This window comes from Garra rufa, chromosome 3 (genome assembly GCF_049309525.1).
Source record: "Garra rufa chromosome 3, GarRuf1.0, whole genome shotgun sequence".
In the NCBI taxonomy this organism is placed as follows: Eukaryota; Metazoa; Chordata; class Actinopteri; order Cypriniformes; family Cyprinidae; genus Garra; species Garra rufa.
The window spans coordinates 18,662,495-18,689,879 of record NC_133363.1 but is presented as its reverse complement, the minus strand read 5'-3'; the positions used below and the strand labels follow the sequence as shown (position 1 = coordinate 18,689,879).

General features: G+C 38.3%; 2 protein-coding genes across 3 annotated transcripts in view; one reads left to right on the top strand and one right to left on the bottom strand.

Moving 5' to 3' along the window:
- The window catches only part of LOC141330980 (leucine-rich repeat and fibronectin type-III domain-containing protein 4), a 33,661-nt gene extending 13,138 nt beyond the window's left edge, over positions 1-20,523 (top strand). The window contains exons 3-4 of one of the 2 annotated variants that reach the window (XM_073835797.1): positions 6,116-7,859; positions 17,395-20,523. In XM_073835797.1, the coding sequence (XP_073691898.1) occupies positions 6,142-7,859; positions 17,395-18,619 (2,943 nt within the window). In that variant the 5' untranslated portion in view covers positions 6,116-6,141 and the 3' untranslated portion in view covers positions 18,620-20,523. The remainder of the gene's footprint in view (positions 1-6,115; positions 7,860-17,394) is intronic. The other variant, XM_073835796.1, reaches the window with a different exon arrangement.
- Positions 1-27,385, bottom strand: part of pcxb (pyruvate carboxylase b) — a 315,031-nt gene that overhangs the window by 91,805 nt on the left and 195,841 nt on the right. The window lies entirely within an intron of this gene.

Here is a 27,385-nt window from a genome sequence, read left to right as displayed (position 1 = left end):
TTATAGTTCTATTTATTGCAATACTTAGTTTCTTGTATCACTATTCAGCAGTCAGAGCTTTGCTCTTCTCTGGCCACTAAATTTACAGCGTTATTGGAAAACTATATGCAACCTGAATTCTGGTTTTGCAACTATATTGAATGTGACCAGATAAAACAACTGGGTAATGTGAAATTTCACAAAGATCTACTGTCCATCAGCATTGAGCTTTTGCTGTTTAGTGTGGTAAAATAAACTTCTGCTGGTGGATGCCGTAGCTACAGTATCTTTCACTACTGACAGCCATTCAATTAAAAAATATCTAGAATTCTAGATAAGTTAAGTTAGGGTTAAGGATAGGTTGAGGTTAAGGATAACAGATGTATTGCCATCAGCCAGTCAGTCAGCCTAGTCATGTTGTCATTTCCAGAGTGATTAGTCACTTTCCAGCTCTGGTGAGATTTTAAATCGCACACTTCCTGCGCTAGGTAAGCGGCTGTCCTTGAATGCTAATGCTTAGCTCTCCCCAGGTATTATAGACTTTCTTGTCTCAGAAATGCACTTTGCTTCTCTATCGCTCATCGCTTTTATGAGATTGTTCCTGCTCTAAATTCTGACCACTCTCGTTGACAATAAATTGTGCCCTAGTGGGAAACATTTCTATACTATACTCCTCTTCCCATCACCACATCTCACTTGTGCTGCTTATACCTGTCTGGATATAAGAAAAACCTTATCAGCTGCTAGAGGCCACATTCATAAAGTCATTGAAATCATAAAATAAAAACACAATATGCTACTAGCGTTACAGAAGAAATTACAACACTATTGAATTAAATCAGAATTTGACATAAATTAAAATGCAATAATAAATAAATTAGACTGATAATAAATTACATTTGAGAATTTAGAATCAAATTGGTTAAACAATATTAAATTATGACCAATTAACAATAAATAAACAAATAAACCTGTGAAATAAAATAAAATAATAAAATAAAAAATAAAATTTGAATAACAGTGACTACAAAAAACCCCCAAAAAGAAAACAGGTAAAGCTGCTGGTTTGATGACAGGTCTCTGAGTACTGTGTTTATGGTGTCATGCTGCCCTGGAAAAAAAGCCTTCCTGGAAGCCTTCCTTGCTGTGCAACTTGAGCACCAAGAAGTCAGTAAAACTAAGTCAAGATGCTAATGATTCTTACTCGGTCAATGCTGCTTCAATTAGTCTTTCAGCCACTGTGTGTGTTTGTGTGTGTGACAGCTCTCTTCAGAGTCTTGTGAGGTACAGAACGTAATTGATGTGATAATCATTAGCAAATGGTCATCCGCTTTGTGGTCACTGAAGCTGTAGAGACGCTGACAACAGCAGCAAAACTCTGTGTCTGATTTAATATGAGGCAGCGAGGGATACGGGGAGAAAGGAGGGGTGTGTTGAGGACAGAATGTGTTGGTGAAAGAGGGCTGAGGGAGTTGCTAAGTGCAGAGAGATGTTCACCGTGAGACACACACGCACACATAATGGACAGGGTTATTACGTTCTAAAGCCAGGCACTCGCAGTAGTTTTTCATTCAGTCTGAATCATGAATAACATTACGGATTACAAAAGGATTACCAGAATTTATATTCTATTCTAATCTAATCTACGCTCTACCAATACACACATGCGCGCACACCCAGTAGCTCTAGAGGATAAAATTAGACCAAAGCAAGCACCGGCATGTCCTGAACTTAGAAACGAATATGAGTAAAGGACACAGAGGGTGAGGATGTGAAATAAGGGAGAGAGGATGGCAGGAGGAAGAGGCCTGATAATATTGAGGAAGGGTTGCTATCTATGCCGGGTGGCCGGATCGATGGAGGAGAGAGACAAGATCTATTTCGGCTGGTCTGTTCTCAGGTGGCTACAGATGGTGAGAATGGGAGATGGAGAGAGAGAGAGGAGGGATACTTTAACTAATGTTGCACCACTTCTCAAGTTACCTCAAGGGCAAATGGGAAGAGTGGACACAGGTGATAAGCAGGATCCTGGGTAATAAAGGGAAACTGAAAAAGAGGGGCGTGGAGAAGAAATAGGAAGGGAGGGGTGAGGAGAAGGAAGGTCACAGGAGGTCAGAGAAAGACCACACAGGAAAAGTGAAAAGGAAGAGAAAGAGACAGATGAAGCTGATACTTTTGCATAGCACTATAGAGTTTTTCCGCTCGATTTCCCATAGACTTCTGGGAATGCAGAGTTACAAGACATTAAAAGTCACGTTGGAAATTGCACTCAGTTGCACTTTCTTCTCCCTGCACCAACCCATAACAAATGCATTTCTTATGATAATTATTAATCACTGAGCACTGACATTCTCCATATGTCTTCATTGAAATCTCTTAAAGGATTAGTTCACTTCCAAAACAAAAATTTACTGATAATTTACTCACCCCCATGTCAGCCAAGATGTTCATGTGTTTCTTTCTTCAGTCATAAAGAAATTATGTTTTTTAAGGAAAACATTTCAGGAATTTTCTCCATGCAGTGGACTTCTATGGTGCTCCCGAGATTTAACTTTCAAAATGCAGTTTGAATGCAGCTTCAAAGGGCTCTAACAATCCCAAAGGGCCTTTTGTTCACTTTGTAAACACTGGGTCGGTAATTCTGCAGTGATGTAGGACAATTTTGAAGTTGGAGAAGAAAATGAGATGGGATTTTTTCAACATACCCTAACTGTATTGAACCAGAGTGCTCAGAGTATGCATGGGCATTTAAGGTTAAATAGCATATAAATTGTCTTTTTTTAAATTTTTTTTTTAGAAAATAACTCATTGTTTCGCTAGATAAGACCCTTCTTCCTTAGCTGGAATCATTTAGAGGCCTTTGATACTGCATTATTAACTGCAAACTGCGAAGTTCAAACTCGCGGGCACCGTTGAAGTCCACTATATGGAGAATATTCCTAAAATGTTTTCCTCAAAAAAACATAATTTCTTTATGACTGAAGAAAGAAATACATGAACATCTTGCATGACAAGGGGGTGAGTAAATCATGGCGTGAACTAATCCTTTAAAGGGATAGTTTTCCACAAAATTGCTGTTGCTTACATAAGCATAAACACAAAAGAAGACATTTTGAAGAACATTTCAAAGTCCAAACAACACTGAACCCCACTGACTTGAAAGACTATTCTTTTGCAAAACATAGAAGGTTGTACAGGTTTAAAGTGACATGAGGGTGAGAATGAAGACAGAATTTCCAGCTACACATGATATCTTTAGAAAAACGATCATGGTAACCATACTTTCTGCCAAAGTTAGTTGTTTTTCACAACCATAATGCTGTTAGAAGAAGGATCTTAAGGTTCACTCTAACAATTTTTCAGGATAGGTTGTCCAATCAATACAGTAATCAATTTAATTATGAGGTTTAATCAGGCACTTTTATGTGAACATAATAAATGTTAAAGATCCCTCCCATTTCCAAACTTTCAAATGCAAATTCACTGAGGACACTGAGGAGAATCTGCCACTATTTAATGAGTAATGTTCTGAAAAACATGCTTAATTGAGGAAAGTCTGATTGTTCCCTGGTTATATTTATCTGCATTTTTCAGTGTAATGACTTTGCAAAAATTATTATCTTGTTTTTTTTAAATTTGCATAATTACTGCTGTACTGTTAATAATATCGAAGAAGGGTGAACAAGCACAAACTCCGCTAATGATGTGCATTTACGGGTGTGTGAAGTACTGCACGGACACAAACAGTTAGGAATGGTTATTTAAAGATCAGTGTTAAAGATGTGAGTCTGATGTGAGCAGTGCTGGGGATGATACTTTGAAGACTTTGCAGCTTGCCAAGCTAATAAAACTAAAGTCAAGCTATTGTTAGAGTTAGCTAAAGTTAGCTACTAAAAATAAAACAAAATACTGTTAAAAAAATCAAGATTACAAAGTAATATATGACAAGAAATGAACAACATTTAAAAAAAAATATTTCTCAAGAAAGGAAGAAAAAAATAAAGTGAACACCTGGGAAATAGGTAATATGTCTTTATTATGGTGTTTCACCACCATTTGAGAAAAAGATTCATACAACTTTTGAATAGTCTCCAGTGGAATGCCTTCTATCAAAACATCTGCCAGTGGCTCTAGAAATGTAAGAGGAAGGAATTGGCTTCTGGCACTTCTCTCTAAAGCTGCCCACAGTGGTTTGATAATATTCAAGTCAAGTGATCTAGCTAGCCCTGGCAGATGTTGGAGTTCATCTTGGTGCCCCAGCTGTCCAGATTTTATGATCATGCCTCCATATTTTTTTTACATTTTAACATTGGTGTCTGTGATTTTTAGTTTTAACAATTACAGCTCTTTCATGACTGCTGGCTTTGTGAAGATTTCAGTGGGTGGATTTTGTGGAAACAGGGTCTTCAAGATAAATGTTGCAGGTCACTGCTGCACTGTCACTTTGCTGCAGTAGGCTAGTTCTGCGTTTTTTGGACACAATCCTTTTTAGTGTTGGACAGTCCCTATCATTCACTTTCAGGTTTTGACCATTTTTCTTCTTTGCAGCCTTGCCATATTTTATGTACTAAGTCATAATCGTAAAGACTATTGTTCTTTAATCACCAAACAACTGGACTGTTAAGGTTACAGACACTCATGCTAAATGGGCTTTCATGATTTGTCCTTTTTGGAACTCAGAAAAGTCACTTCACAGACCACTTGTACTAAACTTGTAATAATTTCAATGACCACTTGTACTAAACACTTCTGAACTTATGCTACACTGATATCCAACACTGATACTAGAGAACACAGACAAGATAATCACAGCACTTGTTTTTCACTGTAACCTAGACACATTATATTAACCCCTATTATAAAAGGTGTTCACATCATTTTGTCCAACCCCTGTATGAGAGAGAGATAACTATTTAAAACAATTCACTAGAATTAATCAAAATTTTCAATGATACATATGAGAAACAGGACAAACCATCTCACTACAATAAATCAGTTTTAGAGAGAAGGAACAGTTTAGGATGTCTCCTTGTTTGGCAGTAAAGTTGCTTACAAAATACAATAAAACCAGCTATTGTATGTGGCATTAAGTTGCACCTTGTAACTTGTTGCAAAAACTACATTATTTTAATTGCCACACAAATGAAAAATGTATTTGAGTTAGTAGTGTCACTATTTTTAGTAGGCTATTTCCCAACACTGGCCATGAAGAAGACTGAATATTTGATTTGTAAGTCATCTCATCTGCGCTGTGGTCCACATTCTCTCTCTATCATGCAGAGATGGAACATTTCATGCTGATTCTGATCGCTGTTTTCCTTGGTCTGTACCTGCATGATTACATGCACTTAGTGTTAAGTGACACATTTAGAGAGCATTTGCTGAATGCGCTAATGCAGGACAAAAGTGTGATGTACAGTCTCAAAGAACTTAATACCTCTTTAGCTTCATCTCTGGGCTGAAACCCATATTTTACGATGACAACTCAGTGCAAGGGACAAACTGGCGCAAGAGATCAAATTACAGATATTATAGATTTTTCAGTCTCAAACCTATAATTAGCATTTTTATGTGTTGTGATGATTCTTTCGTTCTTTTTGTCCTTCTCTCTCCCTGCATGTTTATGCATCAGTTCATCTTTTCAAGCATGTCCACTGCACAAATCGACAATGTTTACATTCTGAACATATGCGTATAGATGTTGTACTATAGTTAACCTCATCTTTACTGTTTAGCTTCCACATCAAGAATAAAACAGGGCTGAGTTTCAATGAAATGACCAGTGTTTTGTGGCTCTTACTTCTCTTGAAGTAAAGCAAACAGCTCTTCTTTAAGCTTTCAAGCTACCAGTTCCAAAAAAAGCACTAAAACTTAATTGTTATATGGCCTTTCCATGCTTTTTAGAGACTTGTGGATGGTGCAGTTTCCACAAATAGTGTTTGAGAGTGTGGTTATGGCATTGGTTTATGCTGTAGTTTACATGCAGTTATGCACAAGTTGCCCAAGCATAGAAATTCCTGTGGAGAGCAACTGCATGAGATCACTCAGAGCTCAAAAAGAAACCACACATATCAGCACTACAGAGTTGACACTTAAAACATGATGACTGATGTCTTTCTCTTTCTGCTTTTTCTAGGTCTGTGGATCACACCCCTATCTACCATGCAAGACTCCCCACCCCTTCAGCCATTCAGAAAACCACATCCGTCCCACATTTTATGCCATCCTCATAGGAATACACACTCCCCCTCATTCCCCTCTCATCCATCCATCCATCTGAAACAAAATATCCTCAAACCCCCTGAAGAATTTCGTCAGCCCTCTCTTCCGCTCTGGCCAAAGTTCACCAGCAGATACTCTCCAGACACATCCTCACCAACAGTAATAGTGCAATTACTGCACTGGCTGGCACTGGTCACTTGTGCCTGCTTGCTGCCCGCTCTTTTCAGTCAGATTCCAGGAGCTGTAGCCGGCGAGACGTGGGGTGTAGTCTCAGCGTGCCCCTTCCATTGCGTCTGCAGGAATCTCTCAGAATCTCTAAGCACGCTTTGTGCCGACAAAGGTCTTCTTTTTGTCCCGCCAAACATCGACCGCCGAACTGTTGAGCTTCGCCTTGCTGATAACTTCATTCGAGAAGTGGGAGGAGTTGACTTTGCCAATATGACGGGACTGGTGGATTTGACACTATCCAGGAATACCATCAATCATATCCGGCCACTGACATTTGCAGACCTGGAAAGTCTTCGTTCGTTGCACTTAGATGGCAACCGAATCTCAGAGCTGGGCCCACGAGACCTAGTAGGCATGATAAACCTGCAGCATCTCATTCTCAACAACAATCAACTCATCAATATCTCCTCCGAGGCCTTTGATGACTTTTTACTCACTCTAGAGGACTTGGACTTGTCCTACAACAATCTGCGCAAGGCTCCCTGGGATGCCATTCAGAGTATGGCCAGTCTGCACACTTTAAATCTAGATCACAATCTCATTGACCAAATTGCTGAGGGGTCGTTTAGTGAGCTCTACAAACTAGCCCGATTGGACATGACCTCAAATCGTCTACAGACTTTACCACCCGATCCATTGTTTGCTCGCTCCCAGACAGGGGTCATCAGCCCTACACCCTACAATGCCATAATCAACTTGAATTTTGGGGGTAACCCATTACACTGCAACTGTGAACTTCTTTGGTTGAGGAGGCTGATCCGCAGTGATGATATGGAGACCTGTGCTACACCCCTTCATTTAGCGGGACGTTACTTTTGGTCTATCCCTGAGGAGGAATTTGCCTGTGAGCCTCCGCTTATTACCAGGCATACACACAAACTCTGGGTTTTGGAGGGTCAAAGGGCAACGCTCAAATGTCGTGCTATTGGTGATCCAGAGCCAGTGGTGCACTGGGTCTCACCAGATGATCGTATTATTGGCAATTCCAGTCGCACCACATCTTTCAGGAATGGCACTCTTGAGCTACATGTGACTGTTGCTCGTGATGATGGTACATACACTTGCATTGCTATCAATGCTGCAGGTGAGGCCACCTCACTTGTTGACCTGAAGGTTATCCCCCTCCCTCATCGTGGTAATGGAACGGTATTGTTAGCTCGTGACCCAGGATCATCGGACATTACCAGGGGGAAGACTTCCAATGGGCAAAGCCCTGGTCTGGACACTAACAGTGACCCCCAGGAGGAGGGTCAGGCAGAGGGTGAGGATGTGGTCAGCGAAGGGGTTGAGGAGCAGATGGTGGGAATACAAGGAGTGACCTCCACCTCAGCACAAGTGCGATGGGATAAGGGTCGAATGATGGGAGCCAGCCTGGTGTGGATGTATCAAATACAGTATAACTGCACTGCTGATGAGACACTTATTTACAGGTGAGTAAGAGTACAAACATGGAAACCATAATATCAAATCACTTTCAACAGAGTTGTAAAGAATACCTGAAAACATATTTAAGTCAAAGTACAGATAACTTACATTAAAAATTACTCCACTACAAGTAGCCAATTCCAAGAGTATTTTCCAAGTCTTAGAGTATCTGATTTTAACAGTACTTAAGTATTTTACTTATAATAAATACAAGGCTTAATGAAGCACTAGTCAAAGAGACATGCCAGTGAAAAAAAATAAATATTGTGGAGAAGCTGGGGAAAACAGGCAGAGGCAAGGATCTATGTGCAGATATTTAACAGAAAAACTAGAACAAACAATAAGGCAAAATTCAAAGGGAACAAAAAACAGCATGATGATGAACAGACAACATTTACATTTGATAATTCCTAAGCAACTCAAGAAACGTGTATATATATATACACATGGGGTAACAAGGTTAATAACATAACAATACACATATTGGAAAAGTAATCAAGGACAACCAATAAACAAACAGACTAGGGGAGAGCGGGGCACAACCTAACACTTTTTGAATTTCGCGGTTTATGTAAATCCACTTGGGGTTCAGAGTACAATTTTTATCCACATTATTTTCACTCTTGTCTAGTACAAATATATCGCTCTGTTTCATATTTACAGTGTATACGTTTTTCGTTATTTACCTCAAAAGAAAGGAAGTGAAACGTGACAACATGCCCCGTAGGTGGGGTACATTGTAACATCTGAGGGGCACGTTGTAACACGACCATATGACAGCTTAAAATATTATCCGATCGAATGAAAAAAAAAATATACACAACAAACTAAAATATTTTGTCAGTAAAATACGTGTTAACTTTTTCAAATGAAGTAATGACGTTTTTTTTTTTTTTTTAAATATTCTAATTTTGTAGTTTGCCAGTGAACACATCGCAACAATGCAACAAGCCAAAATGCTTTACATTTCTTGAAATAATAACATCTGAACATTAAACATTGATTGTCAGCCTTTATTCACCTGTTTCTTGTGGTTTCTTATCAAAATCCTTATAAGTCAATAGTGTAAATTGCCTCGCTAATGTCATAGAATAGCATAGTTTAATAACAGCAGGGCATATTGTAACACAGTGTTACAACGTTCCCCATCTGCGCGACTGGAGTTTAAAACAGGTTAGTGTCTTCTGCTGGTTTGCCAAGCATTAATAAACTGATAAATAACAAATTGGAGATTAAAATAATAGCAGTTTTGTCTAATTTTAAATGAATACTAAAAACTGAAATGAAAAGTTTACTTCAGCCAGAAATGTACTTTACTATGGTAAAATAAATATTCAGCGATATCTTCAAAATGCTTTTGAATTTTGGCGCTCTTTTTTCTCTGCTTAGTGTTGCAATGGCAACTAGTAAATACCGTTAATTTGGTTATGATAGCATGTGTGGAAATATTTGAACCACGTGTGTTACAATTAACCCCGTGTTAGGTTGTGCCCCGCTCACCCCTACAAACTGAGAGGAAGTGACATAAAAGTCCAAGACAATTCACAGAGAACATGTAGGTCTCTTCAGTATAACAAATTGCCCTGTAGTAGGCAGAATCATGTCTTTTGTAGCAGAAATAAACTGCTGCAGAAAAAGCTTGGTTCCGCTAAATGTAATGTGTAACTGCAATACTCATTTCAAATGTAGAGGAGTAGCCTAAAGATTACAGATACAAAAATCTAGTGAAGAAGTAGAGAATAAAAGTTGCTAATATCTTTCATACTCAGTGAAACATACAAAGTATTCGAAACGATACTCAAGTACAGTACAGTAACTTATTACATTTTGCTCAAATACTTTACACCTCTGACTTTCTAACTCTGAAGTTATTTCAATTAAAGAACTGAAACAAATGGAATATAGATTCTATGCAAATGAGTGCATCATTCAAAATTTAATTTAGAATGACTTTCAAATTCTAATTAAATTTGTGGATTTGAATTCAAGACGTTTGGAATTTAGGAATTTAAGAAAGCAAAATTTAAATCGATCAAACCCATCAGTTTTAGAGTTTAAACCATTTCATCAGTTTAAACCATTTCTAGTTTTACACTAGAAAAGCAAGACAAAATAAAATAAAAATTGTTCAATTTCAAAACATACACTCATGGATTAAACAGAAGCCTTTTTTAATTCTGAATATTCTCTAACCTAGGCAGATGTTCAAAAACATTATTTTTTCATTATGAACTGATACTAATTAACCCCAATAAAGCAAAATATATCAATTCACGAATAAATTTACATGTTTTAGCAGACAATTCATTAAGTAACTTGCAAGAAGTTCCACATATCTTGTTAGTGAAAATTAGCAGAAAATGTCAAGTGTTAGATCTCAAGATCAAACATGACTTCTAAGACTTCAACTACAACAACTGCAAAAACCATGCCAGTGCTGTCAAGTGCTCTATTGGGTCACTGAGAATCACCACAGACAAGTCGTGTCACTAAGTTTAGTAAACCATTTTTATTTTTATTTTTGGAAATTAACCAGACTAGCGTATGTTGACTAAATCTGAATTTTATGAATACTTTACTGAAACTGACATTAAAGTGATGGACTGGAATTTCAATAGGTCTCAAACAAAAGGCTTTTAAATATGATCTACTGTCATATTGCAGGCTAATTGTTCAGAAATCCACTTATGTGCATTCAGAGCCAGCTTATATAACCCATTTAATATGACATTTAACAGCATTGCAATAATGAATATGCCATGCTCTGATTCTTGTCAGCATGAATTGTGATAATAATGAGCTCCATGTTGAACCTGAGGCAAAGGCAGTCCTACTGCTTTCTCATGTTATCAGTGTCTGTGGCTCTAGTAGCAGCTTCAGCCTAGTCGTTGTCAGACATTTTCGGAGCATGTTCAATACATCTTGCACTTCTCTGAGACATTATCTATGGCAAGTGACATACGCCCTCTTGCTGTCTGTCCTTCATTAGGGGGCCAAGAGGGAGCAAATGTGTGTATGTGGTGTGGGAGAATTACAAGCTTCTGGCACCACAGACATTGAAACTGACAGGGGGGCTGGTAGGGAGAGAGAGATACACAGAGAGGGAATGGGAAATAAAGAAGAGGGGTGGGACAGAGATAGAGATAGAGAGTTTGACAGAGGGCTCAAGGGATAGAATAATGAAGTCTTTAAATGAGCTTAAACTGCAGTGCCAATAAGTATGTCACAACCTATCTTGCTGACGGCCACCACAACAACAGGAAGAGGAGTGGAGAGTGAAAAATCGAGAATGAGAGAGATTATAGGTAAAGGGAAAGCTTTTATCTTGGCTTTGGTTTGGTGTCTGGATGTATAGCTTTTTTCAAGAACAAGAAACAGCAGAAAAGGTGTCTCAGTGGATGCACAGAGGATATGCAAAAAGAAAGAGGTAGACTCTGTGGAGGGAAGCAAGTGAGAAAAAGACTGACATTAACTGGGTGAGGATGGGTGGAAAGAGTGTGACAAGAAAAAGGCAGGGTTGAGTTTAAAGAATAAAAGCAGTCTGTTTATGAAGATTAAGTTAGTTGAGACAAAAGATGAAAGTCTTTTCTGTCTCCTTCCCTTTCGTTCAGGCTCCATCCCTCCTCTCTCTCTCTCTATTATTAGAGTGTTCTAATAATTGCCTGTTTCTGTGTCACCAGTTTCACAAAACATTTCCTTGTCAGTTTTTACTGCAGAATGGATGTGTATGAGTGTGTGTGTTGATGTATGACAAGGCAAAATCTGAATGTGTGCAGTTCCATCTCACAAATTCAGACACACAAATTAAAGGCACTAGAAGAAAAGGTCAAACTCACTCTTCTGAAACGTTACGAGTGCTGACAATCCAAGAGAAAATTGTATTGATCAAAGTCTGTTTTACTATAGCTCAGGAGACCTAATAGAGTGCTCAATAATTTTCTATTTCATGTATCAACAGAAGAGAACAAAAAAATTTGACAAATAGACAAAATGAGAAAATTGTTGCGATATGGTACAGTAAGATAGAGCTATAAAATTAAAGTGACGGTTTGCCACAAAAAATGCTATCATTTACTCACCCTCATGTTGTACCAAACCCCTATGACTTTCCTTCATCTATAGTAAACAAAGCTTAAGTTATTAAGCTAAATATCCACACGGACACGCACTGTACTCATAAAGTTGAAATAATAAATTAAGGAATTCTAAAGTTTTATTTGCAAAAACTATGCTGAGTTCATTTACAAAAACATTAGCATAAAGAAAAAACAACCAAACAAAAATACTGCAATTAGACATAGAAGACATCAAACAGACTTGGAATTGAAAAGAAAAACAAAAACACAGTTTTAGTCATCATTTACAAACTTATCCTAGGTATGTTTAAAACAACATAATTCTGCGGTTCTGATGAGAACTGTCAAAACGTTTCACGAATTCATCCATGTTGAGGGAGCGTGCCCTCCTTGACTCAACACCTTGACTCAACCTAGAGAATCCCTAGGGGACTTAACCTGTCATCAGACATTGTTGTCCTAAGGTGGGTTTTAATAAGTTTTAACGCAGAGAAGCTTCTCTCGCAAGTTGCATTGCTCACTGGTGTAACAAGAGAAATTGTACAAAGTCGAAATAACATTGTTAATTAAATATAATAACTTACATACAGGGCATAAAATTTACTTTTTACTTGATAGCACTGGTGCTCCCAAGTTAGGAGGACCATAAAAAATTTTAGGAGCACCCAATTTCCTTTTTAGTAATGCACTGATATTGATTCTTCATGGTTCTTCATTTTGATTGCAGATGTTTTACAAGCAAATGGGCTGATTCTGAAAGCCTTTCTTATATATTTATTTTACGCCTTAAGCAAGGGACAAGAATGAATGAAAATATGAGTACATGAAAAAGATGTTTATTTTCTCTATTATAGGTACAGTCATTTAAATTAGAGGCAACCACTGCATTTTTACAAAATATATTATAAATAACAAAAAATAAACATCACACTTTCTTATGATGCGTTCACACCGGACGCGAATGAAGCGGCAAGCGGTGAGTGATTTATATGTTAAGTCAATGCAAAGACGCGAATAGCCATCCTGCGGTGCGAAACGCGCGAATGAGGCGGCGCGAATGGAGCATTGAGCGTTTCAAGCGATTGCCGCGGAACGCGCGAGTTCAAAAATCTGAACTTTGGCGAAAATCCGCGCCGCGTTAACCAATCAGGAGCTTGCTCTAGTAGTGACGGTGGCAGAAATCCGAAACAACAATGGAGGACAAAATCACCGTTGCTGTCTGTGGTTACTTGGAGCTGTACGATACATCTTTGGACTTTTCTAGAAACAGGAATAAAAAGGATCTTGCTAGGAAGAAAGTGAGTGAAGTAAATTTTTGAATTGAAGTAAATTCTGGTAAATTTTAAAAAACGCTCATTCACCTATTTTTTTTTTGGCAGACGCCCCTCCCATGATGTGAATTCGCGTCTGTTGTGAAGAAAATGTCTCGCGCGAATGACGCGAATTTTACCGCGCGAATGGCGCGAGTAAACTCAAATGTTCAAGCGTTCAACTACGCGCGAATAGCGCGTTTTTTCCGCGCAAGTCGCGTCCGGTGTGAACGCACCATTACTCGTGTAGACAATAAATGCAGTGATAATCAAATTAGGCTACACTTTCAATATTCAAAGTTCAAATAGAGACCGAATCTTTCAAGCATGATACAGAGCTATAGACAACTACACAGCTTATTATAGCCCACCACATAACAATATTTAATAACAGCTTCGATATGTAGCCTAATTTTCGCGCATTGAGGAGTCGCTCTCTAAATGTGGGGTATTAAAATTGTATTTGAATGCGCGTGCGGGTTTTACTTTTGGTCTCATTTTAACGATCAAGCGAAACTGGGCGGTGCTGAGCATACATTCTACAACACAAGAGATTACTTTAACAAAAGTGGGTGGACACAAACGGGATTTTGAAAAATGTGTCCCCAGTGAAAATTACGCCCCTGTGTGAGTGCAACTCTGCCGCTGAGTTATCATCAAAATGCTCCCAAATATAATTTGAGGTCACGCAGATTAAATTTTGGGAGCATATGCGACAAAAACGGTCGAAATTTCGAGCCCTGTACATACATGGTACGTGCATGTAATACTAGCACAGATGAAGTAAAGCGTTAACGGTCCAAAGTGCGAATTGATCTCTCTAATCTCATTAAGTTAACTGATGTTGGCGGCGCCTCGTTCACTTACACAATCGATAATAAACGTTACTCAGCAAACAAACCTTATATTAAACTATAAAACAAATTTCAAATATTATGTTTTATTATTCGTTTTACCTTGAAACCATGTTCATGTCTTTGGCTTGATTTGAAAATGGCTTATGCAGCGTTGCCGGCAAAATTCTAAAACTTCTTTAGACAAATGAGATGTCAATAAGCATCAGCTACTGCTGGCAGCAAATAGAATTCTGGGGTGGCACCCGGGGTGGCCAATCGGATGTCAGGGGTGTCCAGTGCCACCCCGGACACCCCTCTGGCTCCGCCACTGCCATTTTCCCGCCAAGGTAATGCCACAAAAAGTTTATCAGTGAAAACCTTGACATCCACTTCTATCACTGCTTGAATTCATTAGATTTCATGAGAGATGTAGCCATGTATGATTCACATGGACAAGTGTAGGCTACTTCGGGTAAAAATATGTCAAAATTTCAGCATTGCAGAGTTTTCACTTAAAAGCAGTCAGTTATGTTGTAAGTGAACATAAACAGTTGAATTGAATAATTGAAACAAGTGAATACTGGTCAGTATATAAGATCATTGAATTGGGTTTCAAAGTGACTGCAGAAACAAACAAACAAAACAAAAACCTGCTGTCGTTGTCATTCAATGTTAATCATACAACAAATGTAATTCGCGGCTCTTCAATGAATAACTTTAGTAACTTTAAAAAGACAAAATGCAGTGTTTTATTTTTACATTTGATTGCTTTACTCAGTTTCTGTAAAGTAGGCTATATTATTTCAGGCTAAACTGTTTCATTTCACCTTTTTTCTATAGTATTTGTCCCATACGGTTTGTAATTTTCTTCCTTTTTATTGTATTACTTACTGTTTTTAACTCACTGTTGTTTGGTGACAGTGAAACTGCTCTGAATAAACAGATTATAGGGTTGGTTTTGCTTAAAGTTTTGCTTAGGGCTTAGTTTTGCTTAGAGGTCTAGGACTGGCAGTGTTCTGATTCGTCAACGAATTGTACATTTTTAGTGAATAAATTATTCATTTTCACAAATTCAGTTGGAATGACTCGCTGAGCAAAAGATGTAGTCACAATAACAGAATAAAAGAACATAAAATAACACAAATGTTTGAATAATGACGTTCGATGTTCAAAATTTTTTCAAAGTCTCTCATGCTCTTTTTGTCAGAAAATTTTAAATAAAAGCATTTTTTTTTAAATATAAATATTTTGTATCATTGATTTTACTTTCACTTGATCAATCTAATGCATCCTTGATGAATAAAATTATTAATTCCTTAACAATACTTTTGAATGGTAGTGTACATTTTAGTATTTTTTAAATATATTTTATGATAGTTTTATGGTCTGTCATTTTGGAGGTTGACAGTCCCACCTATTTTATTTAATAATAAGAAACAGAGTGGCTAAGTTATTATTCAAAAATCCACCTTCTGCATTCTAAAAAGAAAAGAAAGTCAAACAGGTCTGTGACCGCATAAAGATGAATAAATTATGACGAAAAAAAAAAAAAAAAAAACTTTTTAATGTGGATAGCATAGCTCTGATAATTTCATTTTGTGGGAATTCATTGAATTTTTTTTTTTATTTCATACTGAAATCTTAGTTTGAGAAAAGTATCAGGCTTTACAGCATTTATGTTAAAAAATATATATAAATAAATAAATAAATAGGAGAAAAAGAAAAGGAAATATAAATAATACAGACACTCTTAAACATACTGAGGCTGCTGAAGTTCACATCCACTTTGTACGGGACACGAGCCAATACAGATCTGCCCTGTCAATATGTGGATCTAGCTTCAATGCTTCAATGCAGTTAGGACTGATTTGTCACCCAGAGACAGACACCTGTCACTTTCCTGCCAAGTATACTTGTCTTTCTTTATCCTTTTCCATTTGACATCTAATTAGTTGTTATGGTATCTTTTTCCTCTTGTTTTACATTTGTGGATCCATTTTTCAAAAATAGTACAAATTCAACTGACATGTCAAATTAATGCACCAGTGCTATCATTACTGCTCTGTCATTCACACTTAGTGCACCTACTCATCTGGATAAAAAAGGAATCCACCTACAGACATACTATATCCAGTTCACCTACGTGTTCTCCATGGTAATGCCTGTTTTAGCTTAAGGTTCTGGTCGAGGGATGTTTACCTACTAGCGCATGGTCAGTAACTTCTAAAATATGTCAGCTCAAGTATACTGCCTTAGATACAGCTACTGAGACATTGTTTCATGTTTATTTTAATAGTATATCTCTTCCTGTGCCTGGAAAACAACACAACAAGGGCATGCAGAGCTACACAGAGTCTGGAAATACAAAGCTATAAGAGGGCAGACAGAATGACCTTGAGCTGTAACTCATAATTTACAGCACAGCCGGGCTTAATAGATTCCGACCCCAATGACAGAGCAGTTCAGGCAGACAGAGTGTGTTTGTGTATGTGTGTGTGTTCGACAGAAACAGAAAGAGTGGGAGAGAGTCTTTTTTTAACCTTATTGATTTATTAAACAAATTATGCCTGTGCATTTATATTGGAAAACAAATGTTAGATTCTCCTGTGTTAAAATAAGAACAAATCTGAGGCTAAAGTGTGATTTTTTTTTTTCAACTTTAAATACTTCTATATATAGCTTAGTCATAAAAAGGTCAAAAGGGATTTTCAAATAATAATTTAAAGCATTTTCGTTATTTTTAGCAAATAATAACAACTGCTAAAGAAATTATATAATAAAAGGACAAACTGGACAAAAAAAAAAACACTCTGGGACATAACTGAACAATTAAGTAAAAATAAAGTAAAAATGGCCACTGCTGTATCATGTGTTTGTCTGCAGTTAATATTCAATGTGCATCACTTAAGGTGTCTTTTCATTTTTAGATGAGACATAATTAAACCCATCAGGACCAGTGGACAGCAGGCATTAGCTGATGCTTTTCATCCAGAAGAAAAAGCGTCTGCGTGTGGGAGGATAAGGGGGTTTTAATAATGTGACTGAAGCAGTATTGTAATGTGTCAAGGTCTTGATCCGTGCCTGTAATTATATGTCAATATTAGAGGTATTGTTTGGGAAGGCCTTCATTTGGCTGGTGGTGTGCCAGAATAGCCCAGTACATTTCCATTAAATTAGTTGGTGTAGGTTTTTGTGCTATGAACAAGAGAATAAAAGAACATGAGTTTTGTTTTGATGTGATGGAATGGGGAAAAGATAATTGTTTCAGGTTACTAAACATCCACTCTGTCTTTCTCTCTCCCTCCCCTCTTCTTTCAGGATTCTGCCCCCCACGAGTGACAGCTTTCTACTGAAAAACCTGGTCTCTGGCTCAGACTACAATTTGTGCGTGCTAGCCATTTTTGATGACACAGTCACTTCCATGGCCGCCACAAAGGTCCTTGGTTGCACCCAGTTTAGCACCAAGGACAATTACCCAGACTGCCGTTCACTTCAAGCCCACTTCCTTGGCGGGACTCTTACAATTCTGGTCGGTGGAGTTGTTGTGGTAACGCTGTTGGTGTTTACCGTGGCACTGATGGTACGTCACCGTGTGTGCAGTAACCATGACAATCATCATGAAATAGGCGAGGATGTGGGTTGCTCAGGAACAGACTCCCCGCTTCTTCCTGCCAAGGGAGCTGATGTATTTTCTCAGAGTAATGGAAATGGGAACGTGATGATGGTGGTGCTGCCCAACAGGCTTGTTCAAAAACGGAAAGTGGCAGAGGGAGGGTTGGGTTCACCGCCCAAACCAACTTCCAAAGTGAAACCAAAAACCCTCCCAAAGCCCAAGGTGAGTCTGGAACAGTTCAGGGCAGGATTAGAGGTCGAGATGGTTCCTGTCAGACCTCTTCCTCCATACACGATGGAGAAAGAGCAGATGGCTTTGTATTATACCCCCAGTAATCATTCCCCCTCCACACTGCCACGTCCGTCACGCCAGTTAGGAGCGAAACCGCTCAAACTGCGTCCTACCGATATGGACACAAGTAAACGGGCCAGTTTAAGCTTGGCTCCACCCCCTACGTACAGTCGTGACAGGCGGTTCAGCACAGGAGGGGGCATTGTAGTCCGTAGGGGAGGACCAGAGAGCCAGTGGAATTCCTCACTGGCCTATCAGAGCCCTGTGTTGTCCCGCGAGAGTCCTCCTCACAGCGCCCTGCGCTACAAGAGAAGCTCATCATTCGATATGGGTGAAATCGCCACAACAGCCTGCTATAGTTATGCCAAGAGATTTAGCGTAATCTGGACCAAACGGAGCCAGTCGTTACATGGTATGCTTGTCCAGTGCACTTCAGCAACAAGCACCTCAACAACCAGCAGCGGCAGTGAAGATTTCCACATGCAGCATGCACGCGGATATATCCGTGCCTACAACGCCACCAACTCAAATTCCAACCCTCCGAAAGCGGAGGTTACAACAAATTCAAAGAACCAGTGGCTGAAGGATAAAGAAAAGGACAAAGAAAAGGGAGAAGAACTTGAGGAGAGTGTGGTGTAGGGAAAGAGAAGTCGGATGAGAAACACAAGTAGATAAATGAAGAGACAGGCTGTTAGGACCAAAAGATGGATGCAGAAGGATTCAAAGAGAAACTGAGAGAGCTGAAAATGTGGTAAAGTTTCTGTATAAGAGGGGCTTAACTATAAGGGATAAAAACAAAACAAAACACAACATAAGCTGGTTTGGCGGTATTAGCTGTTCTCTGGTTTGGTAATGGTAATCTGGTTTGCTAGTTTTAGAGGGGTTTGGGGTACTTGTCAGCTGGGCAGCCTGTGACACTAGATGGACGACCGGCAAAACCAGCTGAAGACCAGCTTGACCAGGCTGACAGACCAGTTAAGCTAGGTAAGTCATAGGATGATTTTAGACTGGCTTTTCAGAAGGAAAGTTGTTGAAGATCTCATATAACATTGATGGATCTTTCCAGAAAGAAAAAAGAAAAGGCAGCAAAGGTTTAGACAGCAGATACAAAAGTCAAGACTCCAAAAAAACATTTGAAAGTCTGGTTTGTCAATGAATTTTGGGGAACCACAAACTATATGCCTTTTTAAAGGGCAGTCAATATGAACAAAACAAACAAACACATGACTAAATGCAAACAGGCCCACAGAAACAGTGATTGCTAACTCACGTGGACCTTGGGGAAATATAATGGTTCATTTTCCTGTGGCCACGTGCATTACAGGGACGAGGCCAGCAAGTGGACGTGCCGACTCATGCACAATCGATCGGAGGAGATCAATTGATAACAGCAACAATGGTATTACAGCAAATGTGGAATGTAGAGGATGCTATCAGCAAGGAAAGTGTACAAATTGAACAATGTTGGCATGATTTGGAACACTTTTAAAACCTAAATGGTCATTGACTGACAATTGATATTTTGTGTGTGAGCCTGTATGTGTGTATGTGTTTGTAAGTGTGTAGGTGAGTGGGTGGTAATTTTATGACACCACTGGATCTATTGTACCATGTGAACACCATTATCCAGTACAGGAATGTGTTCTGTGACAATTATGTTGGCACAAGGATGCTGGACTATTATAGAAGGGAAAAAAAATCATTTTAAAAAATTCCATTCCAAAACCACAGAATCAATTAATAAATTCTGTTTTAAAATATGTTTTGTTTGGAGAAATGGATGAAAAGGACAGTAATGAGTTGTTTGCCAGAAATTCTTCTTTTGTTTTTCATGAAATATACTAGCAGTGAAAAACAAACTTGAGTTTTTTTGTTAGAGTAAACTCAATGTCAATGTCATTAAGTGTTAAAATGATTTTTTACTGAATATAAAAAGGAAGATTAAAATAGGGGAAACACTGATATTAATTACCATTTTAATATCTGTCTGTTAATCATCTTATTTTGCCAAAGTAAACAATGTTACCTTGACTTTATATCCTTAAAGGAATATTCAGTGGTCATTACAAGCCTAATCGACCGCATTCATAGGATTATAGAAAATATAGAAATATTTCAGTTTCAAACAAATGCTGTTTTCAGCTGCTTTTAGCATTTCATAATAACAAGAAATGTTTCTTGAGCTCCAAATCTGCATATTAGAATGATTTCTGAAGGATCATGTGACACTGAAAACTGGAGTTATGGCTGCTGAAAATTCAGCTTTGTCATTTCAGGACATTAAACAAAATTTTGATCAAATAAATGCAGCCTTGGTGAGCACAAGAGACCTCTTTCAAGAACAATAATCTTACCATCTCCAATCTTTTAAATGGTGATATATCTCTTCATCACCATGACAAAACAACACCATAAACCTATAAATTATAATATATGGTAATGTGGATCCAGTTCTACAGGGGTGCTTGAGGATGCCAGAACTCTCAAACGAAAGGAAAAGCACCCTCACTTGAAGATCTGGCCAACTATCCAGTGCGTATTTGTGATTGCGCTCTTAGCAGTATCAAAAGTTTCTATTTACAACATGTTTTGTAGCATTGATCAGTGCAGAAAAACATATCTGTTGATTTCTTGAATACAATAGCCAATCAGAGGCATTTTAAATGGTCAGAATTCACTCAGTTTTTGCTCATGAAAATAAGAAAGTCATTTTGCAAAAAAAAAAGTACAGCTTCATTGATTATAACATATCTTTGTGGGATATGAACTAAGACAAGTGACAGCTTTTCAGTGATTATAAATGGAGCACCCTTTGTGCGCTTTATAGGCTATTCATTCAGAATTTGTATGAAACATTAGCTTTTCAGACACATACACACTGCAAAGTTTCGGGAATGCTTTGCATATTTATACAGGATTTGCTCTTGAAACAGCAGTGATTGACATAAATAACCATAGCAATGAATGAAAATACATGTGAAAATAGATGTACATTAAGTTTAGAGCACCATAAGCACCAATTTTAGTAGCACCCTCAGTGATTTAGTAATCAGAATTATGCAACCAATGCTGTTGACTGAGCTTACCTTGTGTTGAACCCAGATGCTTCATTTAAAAATAAAAAGGGACAGTGTACAGAACCGTTCATCTTAGAGGTAAGATGAAAATAGTTACTTTTTTAAGTTAGATTATGTTACTTTTTAAGTTATTTTTTCCCTTTTTTGTTATAAAAATAGGGCAGGAAACTTGATTGCTAAATTACTCTCCCTCTTTTACATTGTCATGTCCTGTCTAGCTGCAGTTTGAGATAGGAAGGGCAGCGTGTGAGGCTGAGATAAAGACAGGGAAAGGGACGGATTGAGGGAAAGAGATAGGACGGACAGCGCTGTCTGCAAGAGTGCTGATGCGGGACACAGAGAGAGGAAGAGCTAGAAGTGAGAGAGCACAATGGATAAAGCAGGAGAAAAAGAGAGGACATTGTGTCTGTAATGTGCGCGTTAGCGGTATTTTTGTCATGTAAGTACTTTGCCAGAATTTATCTCATTGCCAATAAAGCCCATTTAAGAATGGCTTAGGTGAAATGAGGGGGGAGAAGATGAGTTGAGCTGCATGTGTGTGTGTGTGTGTGTGTGTGTGTGTGCATGGATAGATGTATGATTGCACAGACACTGTGTACATCTCTTCCTTCTGTATTTACCCACAGTAACAGACAAGCTTACAGCAGGTTCTGGGAACACAGAAACAATAGGCAGTTATATTTGGCCAAACCAACCCAGGACTTGTGAATAATAGAAAGGAGTCTGCATTAATTCATTAATGTCTAATTCTGACAAAATATGAGTTTTTCAGAAAATGCTAAACCATCTGGACATTCAGTTGTGCATGTAGTCTTAAAAGGATAGTTGACCCAAAAATAATTTACTAACCCTCATGCTGTACGACTTTCTTTCTTAGAAATTACCTCAGTGTTCATTATGTTCATACAATGAAAGTCAATGTGGTCCAGTGTTATTTTGGATTTCACAGACATGTATGGACTATATATAAAATCTTTCATTTTTCACAGAATAAAGTCATACAGGGTTGTAGAAACATTTGGCTGAACAAAAGTCGACTTTTTATTTTGGGGTGAACTATTCCTTTAAATGCTTTTCTTTCTACCTAATTTACATAGAAAAAAAAAAACAACAACAACAACAACAAAAACCCAACAACAACAGACTTTTATAGAGTGAATGGCCGTAACCTTAGTGATCTGTGTTACATAATCGGATCCCAGTGGTCTATTTCATTTGAGAAGATTAAAGTTGGCTCAGTGCTTATTGTGACCATGACCGTGTATTTGTCTGAAAGAGATGGGCCAAAAAGAGATGAGAAAATGTGCTATTTCTCACCCAGTCCCAGAGTGTGTGCATGTGTGAGATGTAGCCTAAAATAAAGAACATACAGCTCTACTTTACATGCCTGCAGCAAATTCTGGCCCAATTTGACTAATTAAAACCAGTTTGATTGATGTGTACACACATACACAGTTTATTCTTACAATGTTTCTGCACTCAGCCAAATCAAACACATAAACTGGTTCATCTCTAATAGGCTGGCTATAGAATGCCTAAGAATGAACTTGTCATCCAGGGCAGTCTCGTAAGGGAAACACAGCTGTAGCGATTTATAGCATTGCACAACGAAAATGTCACTTTGGTGACAATTTCACCTTATTTCAGATGATTCCTTAGACCTCTGCAACGTTTTATTATCAGGTGTATGAACAATGTAGGGAATAATAACACATATTTGAGTGAATGAAAACATGGAAGGCAAAGCCCATCCTTATTCCAAACCTTCACCTTACCAGCCAGAGTTGTCAGCCTGTCAAGCTTTCACCAATGTGCATCACTTTATGAATTACATAGCCAGAACAAAACAGGCAGATACAACTAAATCAAGAAGGACAAAAGCAGCCTGAAGTACTACAGACACAGTCTGTGTGATGTGTACTTTATCTAAAGCCAAATTAATGCCAAGTTTGAGGAACAGACCAAACCATTTGTATTTGACTGTATGGGAAAAAGGAGATCTAGCTGCTTTTTATGTTTTACAGAAGATAAAAGTTATTGATTTGAAACATCATAGGGGTTAAGTAAAAGGTGCCATTTAAATTTTTGGGTGAACAAATGAGTGGAAATAATGTATACAACAATAATACAACTGATGATGGCACAAGAGTAACATATTGGGGCATATGAATATATTTGGTAGAAAGATGTTGGAAAGATTTTCTTCTGTTTGAAGAATTTCAGAGAATTTTGTATAATCCACCATTATTGTGGCTTGAAAAGCTGTATTTAACTTGTGAGAAAGAGGATGACCACTCAAACATTCAAACAGTATTTACAACTTGATCTCATTATGTGAAAGTCTCTTGTCTTCAACAAAGCACTGGATTTGCTAGAGCCATAATTAAATGTTGCCATTTGCAGTACAACAGTGATGATATTGCTAAATGGATTTCTAGGCTAATTAAAAGCTTTTAGTTGAATAGACTTCAAGGCTAAACACAGTTAACTTTGATTACTTAATTGGTACCCATGATGTTCCGCAGTATCAGCTAATATCAGTTGTATTTGTTCTTGCTTACTTCAAATATACTAGCAGATTTCTTCTGGCCATTTGCCAGCCGCACAAGCCAATGAATTAGTCTGGAACAACTTGTTGGCATAGTAACAAGTAATGCCACCTGGCTTTGGCAGCCAATTGGAGCTGTTTACTGTCAGAATGACAAAGAGTTTTGTTTGCAGTGATTTATAAGGACTTGCCACAGCTTGAAAAGAAAACAAATCGGTAGATCATTATGATGGCAACATTAAAAGGTAAAACATGCATTTGTACAAGATGAAGGTTTGCCCTATCAAAAAGCCCAGATAACCTCAGAAGGGTAAAGAGATTTCTTTCTATTCCTATAAAACATTTTATGTACTGTGCTCAAGAAAAATGATTTTGGTTTTGATGGCCTTTTTAAAAGAGAGAGTTCACCCCCAAAATGAAAATTCTCTCACCTATTTACTCACCCTCATGTTTTTCCAAACCTGCATTAATTTCTTCCCTCAGTAAAAAGATAAATTTTGGTATTTTTCCAAAATATCCTCTTGTGTTCCAAAGAGGAAAGGAAGTCATAAAGGTTAAGAACTACTTAAGTGTAAGTAAATTATAAAATGCATATGAAATGTCCAATGAAATGAATACTTAATATCTTACATGGCAAACAAATTAATAATTTAAAGGTCCACTGAAGTGCTTTGAAACATGCAGTGTTATTCTATGTGTTGATGTAATTTCAACTGAAACAAGAAGTCCCACCCCACAGCTTGGGCCAGAGCCTTTGAGCTTGGTAAAGCTGCATTTGACAGCGTATGACACCCACAAAGTCATCCATATCGCTATAAAATAAAGGATTCACTGCAGAATTCAAATGGGTCCAGAACATTTTGTGGTCTGTGCCGATTCACGTATACAGTGAGGAAAAATATTAAATTAAATTATTTGATCCCCTGCTGATTTTGTACATTTGCCCACTGACAAAGAAATGATCAGTCTATTATTTTAATGGTAGGTTTAATTTAACAGTGAGAGACAGTATAACAAAAAAAAAAAATCTAGAAAACGCATTTAAAAAAAGTTATAAATTGATTTGCATTTTAATGAGTGACATAAGTATTTGACCCTCTGGCAAAACATGACTCAGTACTTGGTGGCAAAACCCTTGTTGGCCATCACAGAGGTCAGACGTTTCTTGTAGTTGGCCACCAGGGTTGCACACATCTCAGGAAGGATTTTGTCCCACTCCTCTTTGCAGATCCTCTCCAAGTCTTTAAGGTTTCGAGGCTGTCGTTTGGCAACTCGAGCCTTCAGATCCCTCCACAGATTTTCTGGGATTATAGTCTGGAGACTGGCTAGGCCACTCCAGTACCTTAATTGTCTTCTTTATGAGCCACTCCTTTTTTGCCTTTGTCATGTGTTTTGTGTCATTGTCATGCTGGAATACCCATCCACGACCCATTTTCAATGCCCTGGCTGAGGGAAGGAGGTTCTCACCCAAGATTTGATGAAACATGGCCCCGTCCATCGTCCCTTTGATGCGGTGCAGTGGGCATGTCCCCTTAGCAGAATCCCCCCTAAAGCATATTGTTTCTACCTCCGTGTTTGACGGTGTGGATGGTGTTCTTGGGGTCATAGGCAGCATTCCTCCTCCTCCAAACACGGCGAGTTGAGTTAATGCCAACGAGCTTGATCATTCAAATGTTCATTGGCAAACTTCAGACGGGCCTGTACAATCATGGCATAATTTCAGTCCTTCACGGCATAGTGTGTTACCAATTGTTTTCTTGATGACTATACAGATCATTGAAAAAATCCTTCCATGTAGTTCTGAGCTGATTCTTCACCATTCTTGTGATCATTGAAACTCCACGAGGTGAGATCTTGCATGGAGCCCCAGACCGAGATTGACATATATTTTGTGTTTATTGCATTTGCAAATAATCGTACCAACTGTTGTCACCTTCTCACCAAGCAGCTTGGTGATGGTCTTGTAGCCCATTCCAGCCTTGTGTAGGTCGACAATCTTGTCCCTGACATCCTTGGACAGCTCTTTGGTCTTGGCCATGGTGGAGAGTTTGGAATCTGATTGATTGATTGCTTTTGTGGACAGGTGTCCTTTATACAGGTAACAAGCTGAGATTAGGAGCACTCCCTTTAAGAGAGTGCTCCTAATGTCAGCTCATTACCTGTATAAAAGACACATGGAAGCCAGAAATCTTGCTGATTGATAGGGGATCACTTATTAAAATGCAAATCAATTTATAACTTTTTTCAACACTTTTTTTTTTTTTTTTGGGGGGGTGGGGGGGGGGGGGTGGGGGTTGTTGTTATTCTGTCTCTCACTGTTAAAATAAACCTACCATTAAAATGATAGACTGATAATTTATTTGTCAGTGGGCAGACGTACAAAATCAACAGAGGATCAAATACTTTTTTCCCCTCACAGAATTTGTTCACAAACAATGCACAATTTGACACTGGATTTTCAGAAAGATTGAAACTAAAAGACAATGCTGATCTGACAGTAATATCGCACAACACAAATGTGAGTAACAGTTTTTATTACGTGGTCACAACTGTATTGTCTGTTATTACAGATCATTTGGTATGTACTGAGTATTTATCCGTTTTTGACCTAAATCACAGCAGTGTCCATCTATGTGGGATGTAGGCTGTCAAACATACACAACTATTATTTCCAAGCTGTCATGACATGCACAACATTCAATTTAAGGCACATTTTTCCAGTGAGCCTGGGTATTTTCTGACCAAGCTTATCATATGCACAGAAATGAATCATGTTATTTCAGTTCCTGCATTTGTTTTCCTTTAAATTTCATCAGAGAACATTCACTCTTATACCACTTTATCGTTCTAGTTTCCTGAACCACTGACCACCCCTTGCCAAGAGCTTCAGCTACCTACTTTCTATTCTCTTCGCTCATGCCCAGCTTCTCTCTTTGTCTTGATCTCTTTCAGCGGTGCATGGCCTGCACTTGTCATCTCCCCTGCAGTGCAAAGCCCACACTGGAGATAACAGCCAGTGCTAACATAAGAAATACACACTCAGACTAGCTTCACACGGAGAATGCCATGTTCTAACTGGAGGCAAAGATGTTACCGTTACCAGCACGTGGATGTCTAATGTTCTCTTTAGGTTCTCTTGAGCCTAGCAAGAGGTCTTACAGCATTATGATAAAATAACGTTACAAAAAAAAAAAAAAAAAAAACTCAGAGGTGTAGTTCTCCAATTCCCTCTCAAGCCATCTCTGGAAATTTGTCAGCAGTCTCCTAAATCTTAACAACAGTTAACTTTATTTATTTATACCCAGATTAAGAGTTTTTATGCCCTTTGGAAGGAAATATCCTTCCTCATTTATATTGATTTTTCTCTTTGTTACACGGTCCAATGCCAGCAGCCCTTATGCCTTTGTTTTTGCCCATAGTTGAGAGAGAGAGAAACAGGGAGAGAGAGAGAAAAAAAAAAACTGAACATGGAGCTTTAATCAAAACCCTCTGCTTAACTACAAGTCCACACATTGTACATATTGTCAACTAATGGTTTGTTTATGCTGGCTTTCAGTATTCTGGGTGGCCTGGCGTAATTTGTTAACAGCAAATAACATAGGGTTTGACAGAGAGGCACTTAGCAGCCACATCAAACTAAATAAATAAATAAATGAAAATGAATAAAACAAGGACATGCGTCCAGCGAAAATACATCATTTAGAGACGACAGCGGTGACCGGATTCAAATAAGACTGCTAATCACAAAGACTTAGATGAGACGGGGAAAGCAGAGAAAGC